The sequence below is a fragment of the Marmota marmota genome, unplaced genomic scaffold, assembly GCF_001458135.2.
Source record: "Marmota marmota marmota unplaced genomic scaffold, marMar, whole genome shotgun sequence".
Taxonomy (NCBI): domain Eukaryota; kingdom Metazoa; phylum Chordata; class Mammalia; order Rodentia; family Sciuridae; genus Marmota; species Marmota marmota.
Window position 1 is genome coordinate 22,140,362 of NW_026000240.1, and position 14,515 is coordinate 22,154,876.

The following is a 14,515-nucleotide window of genomic DNA, read 5'->3' on the forward strand; positions in this document are numbered from 1 at the left end:
TTTTCTTGTTCCTGATCTTAAGAGGAAAGCTTTCACTCTTTCACCGTAGAGTAAAAAATTAACTGTGAGTTTTCATAAATGCCCTTTATCATACTAAGGAAAGTCTTTTCATATCTTAGTTTGCTGAATACTTTTTAATACCTTTATTTTATTTACTTATTTTTATATGGTGCTGAGGATCGAACCCAGCACCTTGCACGTGCTAGGCGAGAGCTCTGTTACTGAGCCACAATCCCAGCCCCTTGCTGAATATTTTTATTGTGGAAGAGTATTGAATACTGTCAGATGCTTTTCTGAAAAATGATGAGGATTTTTTTTCCCTTCATTCTATTTTTTTTAATATTTATTTTTTGGTTGTAGTTGGACACAATACCTTTATTTCACTTATTTATTTTTATGTGGTGCTGAGGATCAAACCCAGGGCCTCGCACGTGCTAGGCGAGAGCTCTACCACTGAGCCACAACCCCAGCCCTCCCTTAATTCTATTAAAGTGATGTATTAAACTAATTTTCTCATGTTGAACTATACTTGAATTCTTGGGATAAATCTTGCTTGTGAATGAATGGCATATGAGCTATTTAATTTGCTATCATTTCTTTATAGTCTTACTTATAGTTAAATACAGTTTATAGGCTGATAACCAGGAATATAGAACCCTTTACCAATTCAGATAAGAGAAAGAAAGAAAGATATTGCCTCACCTTGTGCCTTGGACTACACTAAAAGAGATGTAAAAATATGTATTCATATGCTTTCTCTTAATGGCTAACCTTAAATGAGCCAGGTCACTGGTTTCTTAGTTTTATTATATATTACTTGAGACTTCTGAATGCTGAGATTCCTTCTACAAAAGGCATAATATAAGCCAATTATTTTTAACTTTACCATGTTACATTATTTTTACTTTTACATAAATTATATGCTTTAATTACAAGACTTAACTGTCTTCTAATGATAATTATGATTTAAGGTTTGCTACATTTTTCAACTTAGAGCTTAAAATGTAATTTACTCTGTTTTGATCCTCTGATTGATTACAGGGTGTGTGCACCAGAAGAAACCACATTTCACCTTTTACACTTGTCTTTAATGAGAGAATATATTGACTATGAGTTTTCAGTGTTAAAAGTAAGTATTAACATAGCCATGGGCCAAGGTTTTGTATGCAGAAATCTGTACAGGGTTTCACTTTGTTTTCCATTTTACCTTAGGCAAAGATCACATTTAAATATGATATTGAAAGAATTATAGATGATTGGATTTTGATGGGATTTCTGGTTGGCAATGATTTTATCCCTCATCTACCTCATTTACATATTAATCATGATGCACTGCCTCTTCTTTATGGAACATATATTACCATCCTTCCAGAACTTGGGGGTAAGAAAATTTAATATTCATTTGAGGCTACTTTAATTTAGCAGTGTCTTACCCTAAAAATGTCACTCATTCATTAAATAATTGCATGCCCAACTAAACTAAAGCCTAAGGTTACAAGCAATGAGGTTGTCATTTTCAGTGATTCCCAAGGAAAGAAAGTGATCAGAGTTATTGATACCTCACAATAACTCTAATATAAATATTTCCTAAGAAAATATAATTTAAATTTTTCGATTTTAATTTAATTTTAGTTTCCTGAGAAAGCCAAGGGAACTTGTTGGTTTCGCTTAACTCCTTTAGTATTTAAATGTAGAATTCAGTTTTTTTTTTTTGAGGCAGGTATTGGGGATTGAACTCAGGGGCAACTCAACCACTGAGCCACATCCCCAGCCCTGTTTTGTATTTTATTTAGAGACAGGGTCTCACTGAGTTGCTTTGAACCCGCGATCCTCCTCCTGTCTCAGCCTCCCAAGCCACTGGAATTACAGACATGCACCACTGCACCTAGCTGAAATTCAGTTTTTCTAAATAGATATGCATCAGAGTATTTAATATGAAGGAAATATTTTTTCAGTTAAAGTGAAATATGGAGACAATAGTGATGCTGAATAAAACATACAACAGAGTAACACGACATTAGTTTTTTCCCCAAGCTGACATATCAAATTGAAATGATCTGGATAGATTCTAGAACAGTTTAATTGTTGCCAGGTGTGGTTGGAAATATAGAAGGATGATTATCATGTGAACCTGTTTTTTTTTTTTGTTTGTTTTTGTTTTTGCTTCTATACAAACATATTGTATATTATAGGAATATAAAGCTCAAAGAAACTAGGGCTGCTTTATATATAGCCCAACAGTGTTTTTTCCTGATTAGTGGAATATTGACATTTAACAGCTTGTGGAAAGAATTTTGTAGAATTGTTGGAAAAACGTGTCAGTTTTTAGTACAAATTTGGATTTTTTTCTTTTTAGGTTATATTAATGAAAGTGGACATCTCAACTTACCTCGATTTGAGAAATACCTTGTGAAACTATCAGATGTAAGTAACTATACATTTTTGTTTTCCTGTCCCAGTGTAGCTATAAATGGTTAGTAACTGTTTTAGTCAGCCTTTTGGCCGATGTGACTAAAAGACCTGACCAGAACAATATAGACTGAGGAAAAGTTTATATGGGGGCTCACAGTTTTAGAGGTCTCAACCCATAGGCAGCATGCACCATTCCTTGGGGCTCGAGGTGAAGCTGAACATCATGGCAGAAGAATGTGGTGGAGGGAAGCAGCTCATATGATGATCAGACAGCAAGAGAGACTTCATCCACCAGATACAAAATATGTACCCCAAAGACACGCTCCTAATGCCCCACCTTCTCCAGCTACACCCTACCTATCTTCAACCACCACTCAGTTAATCCCATCAGGAAATTGATTCACTGATTGGGTTAAGGCTGTCATAACCCAGTCATTTCTCTAAATCTTCTTGCATTATCTCACACAGGAGCTTTGGGGATACATCTCATGTCCAAAACATAACAGTAACCAACTAAACAATAGCAGGAAAAAAAACTTTTATAATTATCTCCCAGGTGCTAATTACACTTTCACCTAAATTCTGTTCCTTCCCCTCATATTTTTTATTGGTGCATTTTAACTGTACATACTGATGGGATTTATTGTTACATATTTATAATAACAAATATATTTTAATATAACAATATAATTTGGCCATTATCACATCCTAGCATTTTTTCCCTCGCTCTCCCCACTTTCTACCCCTTGATTTCTTTTCTCTACTAATCTCCTTTTCATTTTTATGAGATTCAACCCCATCTTTGTTTTCCTTTTCCTCTTTAGCACGCACATAGGAAAGAAAACATAGGACCCTTAACCTCTGAGAGTTTGACTTGTTTTGCTTAACATAATGGTTTCTAGTTCCGTCTGTTTTCCTGCAAGTGACATAATTTTGTTTTTATTTATAGCTGAATAAAACTACATTATGTATATATATCACATTTTCTTTTTATCCGTTGATGGGCATCTAGGCATCTTGGCCATTGTGAATTGTGCTGCTATGAACATGGATATACATGTATCACTGTTGTATGATGACTTTAATTCTTCAGGGTAAATAATGAGAAGTGGTATAGCTGGGTCATATTGTGGTCCTAACCTTTTGAGGAACCTTCATACTGATTTCCATAGTAGTTGTACTAATTTACAGTTCCATACTCCACATCTTCTTTAGCATTTGTTCTTATTTGTATTCTTAACGACTGCCATTCTGATTAGTCTGAGATGAAATCTCAGTGTAGTTTGGATTTGCATTTCCCTGCTTGCTAATGATGTTGAACATTTTTTCATATATTTCTTAGACATTTGTATTTCTTCTTTTGAGAAGTATCTATTTAATTTGTTCACTCATTTATTAATAAGGTTACTTGATTTTTCTAGCATAAAGTTTTTTTTGAGTTCTTTGTATATCCTAGATATTTATCCTCTGTCCAAAGAATAGCTAACAAAGATTTTCTCCCATTCTGTAGGCTCTCTCTTCACATTCCTAATTGTTTCCTTTGCTGTGCAGAAGCTTTTTAATTTGATGCCATCCCATCTTTTTGGCATTATTTCCTGAGCTTTAGGGTTCTTATTGAGAAAGTCGTTGCCTGTGCCTATGTACTGGAGTGTTGACCCTGTTTTTTCTAGCAGTTGTATAGTTTCTCATCTAAGTCCTAAGTCTTTGATCCATTTTGGATTGATTTTTGTGCTGGGCGAGAGATCAAGATCTATAGTTTCATTCTTCTACGTATGGATAACCAGTTTTTCCAGCACCATTTGTTTAAAAAGCTGTGTTTTCTCTAGTGTATTTTTCGGCACCTTTGTCAAAGATCAGATGACTGTAGATGTATGGTTTTTGTCTCTGTGTCTTCTATTCTGTACCATTGTCTTTATGGCAATACCATGCAGTTTTTGTTACTGTAGTCCTGTAGTATGATTTGAAGTCTGCTATTGTGATGCCTTCAGCATTGCTTTTTTGGCCCAGAATTGTTTTTACTATTCTGGGTCTTTTAGTCTTCCAAATGAATTTTAGAACTATTTTTTTCTAGTTCTGTGAAGAATGTCATTGGTATTTTGATGGGAATTGCATTGAATCTATATTTGCTTTGGTAGTATGGCCATTATAACAATATTAATTCTGCCTATCCACAAACATGGGAGGTTTTTCCATCTTTTGAACTCTTCAATTTCTTTCTACAGTGTTCTATAGTTTTCATTGTAGAGGTCTTTCACCCCCTTGGTTAGATTTGTTCCTAGTCCCCCTATTTGGGGACTATTATGAATGGAATTATTTTCCTGATTTCCTTCTCAGAGATTCATTGTTGGTATATAAGGAAGCTATTGATTTTTGTATGTTGATTTTGTAACCTACTGTTTGCCATGTTTGTTTAGTAGCTCTAGCAGTCTTTTGTTAGAGTTCTTTGGATCTTCTAGGTATAGGATCATATCGTGTGCAAAAGTGATAATTTGACTTTTTTTCTTTCTTCTTTTTTTTTATTTTTTAATTTTTTAAATTTTTTTTAGTTGTAGATAGACACAACATCTTTATTTTATTTATTTATTTTTTGTATGTGGTGCTGAGGATTGAACCCAGTGCCTCACGCATGCGAGGCAAGTGCTGAACCACTGAGCTACAACCCCGGCCCTTTATTTTTTTATTTTATTTTTTTTTATATTTATTTTTCAGTTTTAGGTGGACACAATATCTTTGTTTTATTTTTATGTGGTGCTGAGAATCAAACCCAGTGCCTCATGCATGCTAGGCAAGCATGCTACCACTTGAGCCACATCCCTAGCCCGTTTCCTCTTTTTATACCTCTTGTTTCCTTCTCATGCCTAATTGCATTGGCTAGAATTTCTAGCATTATATTAAAAAGGAATAGTGTGAGCAGACATTCTTTTCTTGTTCTATATTTTAAAGGAAATGCTTTCAGTTTTTCCCCATTTACTATAAGGTTTGCTTTGGGTTTTTTACATGTAGCCTTTATGATGTTGAAGTAGTTTCCTTTTATCCCTAGTTTCTTCAGTGTTTTAATCATGAATGAGCACTGAATTTTGTCAGAGATCTTTTATGAATCTGTTGAAATAACAAGTGATCAACTTGGTCATGGTGTATAATCTTCTTACTATGTTGTTGAACACAGTTTGCTAATATCTGATTAAGTATTTTTGAATCTGAGTTAATTGGTCTAGGGGCTGGGGCTGTAGCTCATTAGTAGAGTGCCCGCCTTGCACGTGTGAGGCACTGGGTTCCATTCTCAGCACTACATAAAAATAAATAAAGATATCGTGTCTAACTACAACTAAAAATATATTTTTTTTAGAAAAAAAGGATTGGTCTATAGTTTTCTTTCCTTGACATATCCTCATCTGATTTTGATATGAGTATGATACTGGCTTCATAAAATGAATTTGGAAGTCTTCCATCCCTTTCTATTTTGTGGAATAACTTGAGGAGTATGGGCATTAGTTCTTTAAAGATTCGGTGGAATTCATCAAAGAATCCATCTCATCTTGGCTTTTCTTTGTTAGAAGTCTTTTTATTACTACTTGTATCTCATTACAAAATACTGGTCTATTTAGGTGTTCTATGTCTTCTTGATTCAGTTTTAGCAGATAGTATTTGTCTAGAAATGTCTTGTTTATCTTCTCAAAGAACCAACGCTTTGTTTCATTGATCCTTTGTATTGTTTTATGTTTTCAATTTCATTGATTTCAGCTCTGTTTTAATCATTACCTTCCTTCTACTGGTTTTGGAATTGATTTGTTGTTCTTTATCAAGGGCCTTGAGTTGCATCCTTAGGTTGATTATTTGGGATCTTTCTAATTTTCTTATGTAGACACTCATAGCTTTAAACTTTCCTCTTAAAACTGCCTTCGTAATGTCCCAGAGGTTCTGATATATTGTATCACTATTCTCATTCGAGGCTAAGAATTTTTTAATTTCTCCCTTGATATCTTCTATGACACATTCATCACTCAAAAGTGTGTTGTTCAATCTCACTGTGTTTATATAGTCTCTGTAAGGTATTTTCATGTTAATTTCTAATTTCATACCATTATGAGCTGATAAGATACAAGGAATTATATTAGTTTTTTGTATTTATTTCTTTGTGGCCTATAAATTCTGTTTTTATTTTCTTTTTATGTTTAATTTTCATAGGGAAAATGAGGTCCCCATATGTGTAAAAAAGTAATATGTGTAAAAAGTAATATTTCCCAATTTCCTATGTCCCAGAAATAGTCATTCTGTAAAGTTTGGTTTGTCTTCGATACATACTTGAATCATTTTTAAATGGATTTAAATTTTTTGTGCAGTTTGATCGGGAGCACTTCAGTGAAGTTTTTGTGGACCTAAAGTGGTTTGAAAGCAAAGTTGGTAACAAGTACCTCAACGAAGCAGCAGGTGTTGCAGCAGAAGAAGCCAAGAACTATAAGGAAAAGAAAAAACCAAAGGTGTCCTTTTTTTTGTTAGGTGTTCTTTCACTTTTTTAGCTGTGAGATAAAACTGATACTCCTTATTTCTCATTTTCCTTCTATGATTTTGGAGTTGCCTCATTTCATTTTCATTTCTTCTTTCCTATAGGTAGTTAAAAGTTGTTTTGGTTTCTTTTCTCTACTAGATTCTCTCATTTAGATCTGATCCTTAACAGTAATTTATTTTTACCCTTGAAGAAGGACGTTGTTTTTTCTTCACTTTTTCATTCTATAAATAAGTGTGGAAAACATTTCTTAATATAAGAGTCTAGAAAATTACTTTTCTTTTAAAAATAATCATTTAAACCATGTTATTTGAAAACAAAAGACCAACATACTAATTGTTTTTGTAGTTGTTGTTGTTCTACTTGGTTGTACATGATAGCAGAATGCATTTCATTTCATCTTACACAAATAGAGCACGACATTTCAATTCTCATACATGTACCTAGGGCAATGATGTCCATCTCATTCCACCATCTTTGCAACATACTAGTTTTAAAATGTACTTATTTATAGCATTTAATGTCATGAGACATCAACTAGATTGATTTTTTTAAATGATTTTTATATAAACTACATTAATAGGCTAGGTTAGGAGTAATTAGTGGTAAAATATCTTATAAACTGTTATTTGCTTAATAATTAAATGATAAAACTATTTAAAATATGCTAGTGCCCTGCATAACATCTCTAATAAATTCTAAAGAATGTCTTTGTGTTGTCTTGAAAACAAAACTTATGAAATTATCTTCAGCCTATCCATAGTTATGGGATCTTGATAAAGTTTCCTGCACTCACCTTAGTATACTGGTTCTGTGTAGTTTTACATCTAATATGTCTTGTTCCAGGAGGGGCAATTATTCTGTTTTTTCCTGGAATGGTCTTTCTAATTACTTAGCTCTTCCTTAGTGGAACTTGGTAATGGTCAGTCTTCATTCCATCTGTGCGTTTTTTCCTCCTAATAAAAAGCTTTGCGATGCTTTGTGAACCTGTGTGCACAGAACTAACATGTCAGTAATCCCTGATTTCCTTGCCTCAACTCATTCCTTAAACTTGACCATATTCTAGGCATATGTATGTGGCTAACGTTAGAGACACAGGCAGAAATAGCCTAAGCACATGAAATCAGTAGGGGCTATAAATTGGATGAAGAAAACGAAATGAAGATAAGGAAATGGGAAGAACTAATAATGGGAGTCATTGGCAGTTGACAGGCAATCCAAAAACAGAGGAGAGAAAGGATTGAGATCACAATGGATGAAAAACAGAAGCAGAATATGAAGGATGGATAGATGGAAGAGTTATAGAAAAACAAATGCATTGCATGGAAGAGAAAAAAAGAAGTGGAAGATAGAGTCGTAGAATGATAGGATTCAAGCTGGGTACAGTGGCACACGCCTGTAATCCCAGTGGCTTGGGGGGCTGAGTCAAGAGGATCACAGCTTCAACAACTTAGAGAGCTATAAGCAACATAGCTCAAAATGCTGCCTCAAAATTTAAAAAGAACTGGGGGATGTGGCACAGGAATTAAGCAACCCTGGGTTCAATTCCTGGAACAATACCAAAAAACAAAAGAAAACAAAAAGGACAGGATTCAGAGATACAGAAAATAGATATTATAACCACTGAATTTAATTATAAAGGAATAGAATGTTAAAAGTAACATAAATTTTGGACACATAAAAATACTTACATTGATAAATGATACAAGGATTTGATGTTGATTGTATACTTTGTTCTAAGTAAATGAGATACTCTTTAAGTATATTCTTGGAATATGAATAATTTAAATTCATTCTTTTTTTGCGGGGGTGGGGGGTACATACCAAGGATTGAACTTGGGCACTCTGCCATTGAGCTACATCCCCAGCCCTATTTTGTATTTTATTTAGAGACAAGGTCTCACTGAGTTGCTTAGTGCCTCACTTTTTGCTAAGGCTGGCTTTGAACCCATGATCCTCCTGCCTCAACCTCCCTAGTCACTGGGATTACAGGAGTGTACCACTGTACCTGGCAAGTGTATTCTTCTTTAACACTGATGAGAATCACTTTATCTATCTTTGAATGACCTGACTTCTAAGTTCTACGTGATAGAAATGTATAGCTTTAGGGCTGGGGATGTAGCTCAGTTGGTAGAGTGCTTCCCTAGCATATACAGGGCCCTAGGTTCTATCCCTTGAAATACACACACACACACAGTTTTAGAAATTGATAACCAAAAACATTTATACATTACTTATTATTTTTAAGCTTTTACAGAGTTCTTTAAGAATTTTTAAAAATTTTTTAATTTGTTCTTTTTAGATATACATGACAATGAAGTATATTTTGACATTATACATGCATGGAGTATAACTTGCAGTTCTTGTGGTCATACATGATGTTGAGTTACAGTGGTTGTGTATTCATATATGAACATAGGACAGTTATGTTCAATTCATTCTACTGACTTTTCTATTCCCATCCCCCTTCCCTTCCCTGCATTCTCCTTTGTCTAGTCCAGTGAACTTCTGCTCTTCTCTTCCCACCCCTTATTGTGTGTTAGCATCTGCTTATCAGAGAGAAAACTTTGGTTTTGGGGGATTGGCTTATTTTACTTAGTATGATATTCTCTAGTTCCATCCAAATGCCATAATTTGATTCTTCCTTATGGCTGATTAATATTCCATTGAGTATATATACCATATTTTCTTTATCCATTCATCTGTTCAAGCACACCTAGGTTGGTTCCATAGCTTAACTATTGTGAATTGAGCTGTTTATAAACATTGATGTAGCTATGACACTGTAGTATGCTGATGTTAAGTCCTTTGGGTATATGCTGAGGAGTAGGATAACTGGGTCAAATAGTGGTTTCATTCCATGTTTTCTAAGGAATCTCCCTACTGCTTTCCAGAATGGTTGCACCAGTTGCAGTCCCACCAGCAATGTATGAATGTACCTTTTCCCCATATCCTTACCAACATTTATTGTTACTTATATTTTTGACGTTCGCCATTCTGAGTGGAGTGAGATGAAATCTCAGTTTAGTTTTAATTTGCATTTCTCTAATTGCTACAGACGTTGAACATTTTTTCACATATTTGTTGACCAATCATATTTCTTTTTCTGTGAAGTGTCTTTTCAGTTCCTTTGGCCATTTACTGATTGAGTTATTTGGGTTTGTTGTTTTTTTTTTTTGAGTTCTTTCTGTATTCTCAAGATTAATGCTCTATTTGATGTGCAGATGGTAGAGAATTTTTCCTATTCTGTAGGCTCTCTCTTCACGTTCTTGATTGTTTCCTTTAAGGATAATTTCAATTAGTTTTAGCATTTTTTAAATATCCCCTTGAAATATATCTTACCATTTATTTTATGATGATTTATAATTTTTATAGGGCCAGGAAAATTCTGTATGTTGGGCTGCTTTAGACAAAAATGAAAGTGCAGTGGTAGCTTCTAAGGGTAAGTACAAACTATATAGTATTACTTTTTATGTGTTATTACCTTGACAGAATAGTTATAATTTGATATATCAATACTAATTTAGTAATATTGAATTGGACAAATTGCTACGATAACATAAGAATCAACTTTGATATGCATTTATCAGAGCGTTAGAAGAAAAACAGAATATTCATAACTGTCAGTCACTATCTTTCTTTTTCTCCCCTAGATAACTTAGAAGATGAGACTGAAGATGATGATCTATTTGAAACTGAGTTTAGACAATATAAAAGAACATATTACATGACAAAGATGGGGGTTGATGTAGTCTCTGAGTACGTTTTTGCCAATCCTTTTACTTTAAAGTAAAAATAAAAATTAGATTTTGCAGTTCTTCAGAAAACAGCACAATTCTGACAAAGTAGTAGAAGAGAAGGATTTTTTGGTTTCATAAATTATTGTAGATTTTAACTAGTAGGATATGGTTTTGGAGAAGGTGATATTAATTCTGACTTGTATTATAATTAAAATAGAGAAATTGTCCTTAAACACAGAAAGCTTATTACAAAGTTACTTAAAATAGTAAAAAATTAATCTAATGTCCAATAAGAAGGTTCCCAGTAATCAGCCTCTGCATCATCATCATCATCACAGTCACCATCCCTCTCATCTGCACATCTTCAGAATCTGTGTAGCTGCTAAACTGGTACTTGAAGAAATTTCATAATAATTTAGAAAGATACTTAAATTTTAAAACAGAACACAAAATCATACATGTAGCTCATACTCATTAACACTTTTTAAAAAATCAACGTAGGAATAGAAAAGACTGATGCTGGTGTCGTGGTACACACCTATTGTCCTACATACTTAGGAGGCTGTGGTGGGAGGATGACTTGAGGCCCGGAGTTCAAGACCAGTCTGGGCAACATGGCTAGACACCATCTTAAAATAAAGAGAGACTGAAAAAGAGGGCTGGAGTTTTGGCTCAGCAGTAGAGTACTCGTCTAGCACGTGCAAGGCCCTGGGTTCAATCCTCAGCACCACATAAAAATAAATAAATAAAATAAAGGTATTGTGTCTAACTACACCTAAAAAATAAATATTAAAAAAAAAAAGACTGAAAAGAAACATACCAAAATGTATAGTGATTGCTGTAAGGGAATGAAAATGCTTGTTTTTATTCCTAGGGAAATATTTGTTTTATAATAACAAAGTAATAATTTCATGTATAAAAGCATACCTCCCAGAAATATGGAGACTTGGAATTTCTTAAGCAACTACTTTGGGCTTTAGACTAGTGCCTGTCTTGTATTCAAAGATTGATTTTACCCAAACCTTAAATGATAGCATTTGGTTTTTGAGAGAAGAAATTAGAAGAGAATCTTGCTCAGCAGCTGTAGCACTTTTCAAAGGGTATTTTAGCTGCTATAACCAGGCTTTTCAAGAACTTTCTGATGTGCCCATCTCATCCCCACTATTTAAGAGAGCAACAGTACTGCTTGATAAAATATTTCATTAGCTAAGTCTTTAAATTTTAGACCAAATGTGTCATAGATTTACTAGTCAAATATGCATAGCAGGCTTGATAGTTGGTGTAGGTAAACTATGAAGCAAACCTTTCATGTGAAAGGTGGAATTTTTTAATATCTTAGAGTTTTTCTGATTGTTATTTTTTAATAGTATATAATTTGTAGTTAATTCATTGACTTAATAAGCCATGTGAGGTAAAATGTATGAGGAAATATGCTCTAGAGACACTGGCCTATTTTCAAAAAAAATAATAATGTAATGAAAATATTCCTTTCTATTTTCAGTGATTTTCTGGCTGATCAAGCTGCATGTTATGTTCAGGCAATACAGTGGATTTTGCACTATTACTATCACGGTGTTCAGTCCTGGAGCTGGTAAGAGCATATCTTTTTTAAAATGTTTTTTTCTGTAAGAATCTCATTTAGACATTTCTTCTTCGTCTTTTTTTTTTTTTTTTGTGTGTGTGTGTGTGTGTGTGTGTTTTGCTAGGGATTGAACCCAGGGCCTTGTGCATGTTAGGCAAGCACTCTCCCAACTGAACTATATCTTCTGCCCAGGTAATCTTTTCTTAAATGAAAATACTTGAAAAAGATGCTTCTAGCCCTAGCAGATGATAAAAGGTCTTTATTAATCTAAGGATGTAAAATTCTCTATTTAGCTAAATCAGAGCTGAAGATGTAATTCGGTTGTAGCTCATTTGTCTAGCATGCAAGAAGTCCTGGTTTGAGTCCCAGCATCACCCCCCCCCCAAAAAAAAAGAGAGAGAGAGAGAGAGAGAGAGAGAAAGAAAAGAGATGAATCAAGTATGACTTAAGTTTAGATAACTATCAGATCTGGGTGATAGTTACATGGGAGTATTCATTGTATTCTCTAAATTTTTGTGTGTTTAAAATTTTTTTCAAATAGTAATAATTTTTTGAAGACTAGACTAGTTGTATGTTAGGCTGGAAAAATAAAGGAGAAAGGAATTATTTGTTTTTACTGGAAATAGTAATAATTTGCCACTTCTCTTCCCTGTTCCAGCAAATTTTATTCAAAACCATCCACCAAAATAGAAAAGTAACAGACCAAAAGACGATCAGTGAAAAGTGAAGACTTAGGTGATAACATAGCTCTGCTTTGTTTTTTTAAGAGGGCTCACATAAGTTGTTTCTATTGTTTTCATGCATTAAGACCAGACACTTGAGAAGCATGTTCTCATCTAATCTTCACAACTAAAGTAGACATTGTTTTCCCCCATTACAGATGAAGAAATAAAGCCTCAAAAAGTTTAATCTTCCCAAAACCTTACATCCCAGAACCAAGTCCAAGTGTGTCTGATTCCAGAGTCTGTTTGTTTTACATTATTTCTCCTAACTTTTTCCATTGCTTTGAAATGTATGCCACAATTAGAAAATATAAACACATACACAACACACACACACACACACACACACACACCTGAGTCAAACACCTAGAGCATATCAAAAAATTTTTAAGTGTGTATGTTCAAAGCTTTGTAAAAATACATAGTTAAAGATGGAATGGTGGGGCTGGGATTGTGGCTCGATGTGTGAAACACTGGATTCGATCCTCAGCACCACATAAAAATAAATAAATAGCTGGGTGCAGTGGGGCACGCTTGTAATCCCAGGGGTTTGGGAGGCTGAGACAGGAGGATCACAAGTTCAAAGCCAGCCTCAGCAAAAGCAAGGCGCTAAGCAACTTTGTGAGACCCTGTCCCTAAATAAAATACAAAAAAAATGCCTGGGGATGTGGCTCAGTGGCCAATTACTATTGAGTTCAATCCCCAGTACCATCAATAAATAAATAAATAAATAAATAAATAGTGTCATCTATAGCTTAAAAAAAAGGATGGAATGATTTAAAATATAAAGTTGGCCACTTCCGCTCTCGCTTTCCACCGTGCAATATGGCGGAGGAGCCCGAGTCGGTGTTGCAACTCCCTTCAACTGCTGCTGCTGGCGGTGAAGGACTTACGGATGTCTCCCCAGAAACAGCCACTCCAGAGCCCCCTTCTTCTGCGGCAGTCTCGCCGGGGACAGAGGAGCCTTCAGGCGACACCAAGAAAAAAATTGACATCCTACTGAAGGCTGTGGGAGACACCCCTATAATGAAAACAAAGAAGTGGGCTGTAGAGCGAACCCGAACCATCCAAGGACTCATTGACTTCATCAAGAAGTTCCTTAAACTTGTGGCCTCAGAACAGTTGTGTATTTATGTGAATCAGTCCTTTGCTCCTTCCCCAGACCAGGAAGTCGGAACCCTCTATGAGTGTTTTGGCAGTGATGGTAAACTGGTCCTACATTACTGCAAATCTCAGGCCTGGGGATGAGCCACAGAGAAAAACAGCTTGATACTCAAGATGATGTTTTCACAGAGGAAACGGCTCCATAAAGTTCTTATGCTGTGACGAGACTTAACAGATATCAACTACTCAGCATGTGTCTACTGAAACTCATATTTATACATAAGAAAACATCTGTAGAGTGAATAGACTAACAAAAATATGATTTGTGTTAATACACAAGTCTTCATAAAAGATTTACATCACAGTATGCCTGTTACTCCTGCCTATTACTACCATTGTTTCAGATCTGCCTCCAAGATTGAAAAGATTGAAACTACATGAACTTTCATTA

General features: G+C 34.6%; 2 protein-coding genes across 2 annotated transcripts in view; both read left to right on the forward strand.

Annotated features, from left to right (window-relative positions):
* The window catches only part of Xrn1 (5'-3' exoribonuclease 1), a 113,160-nt gene that overhangs the window by 21,023 nt on the left and 77,622 nt on the right, over nucleotides 1–14,515 (forward strand). The window contains exons 7-14 of the mRNA XM_048794506.1: nucleotides 1,042–1,129; nucleotides 1,213–1,381; nucleotides 2,357–2,424; nucleotides 6,753–6,890; nucleotides 10,292–10,358; nucleotides 10,570–10,675; nucleotides 12,158–12,243; nucleotides 13,751–14,196. Coding sequence (XP_048650463.1) covers nucleotides 1,042–1,129; nucleotides 1,213–1,381; nucleotides 2,357–2,424; nucleotides 6,753–6,890; nucleotides 10,292–10,358; nucleotides 10,570–10,675; nucleotides 12,158–12,243; nucleotides 13,751–14,196 — 1,168 coding nt within the window. The remainder of the gene's footprint in view (nucleotides 1–1,041; nucleotides 1,130–1,212; nucleotides 1,382–2,356; nucleotides 2,425–6,752; nucleotides 6,891–10,291; nucleotides 10,359–10,569; nucleotides 10,676–12,157; nucleotides 12,244–13,750; nucleotides 14,197–14,515) is intronic.
* On the forward strand, nucleotides 13,756–14,509 carry LOC107143343 (ubiquitin-like protein ATG12). The gene has a single exon (XM_048793896.1). It carries the CDS (start codon nucleotides 13,786–13,788, stop codon nucleotides 14,206–14,208), a length of 423 nt encoding a protein of 140 aa, XP_048649853.1. The 5' UTR covers nucleotides 13,756–13,785; the 3' UTR covers nucleotides 14,209–14,509.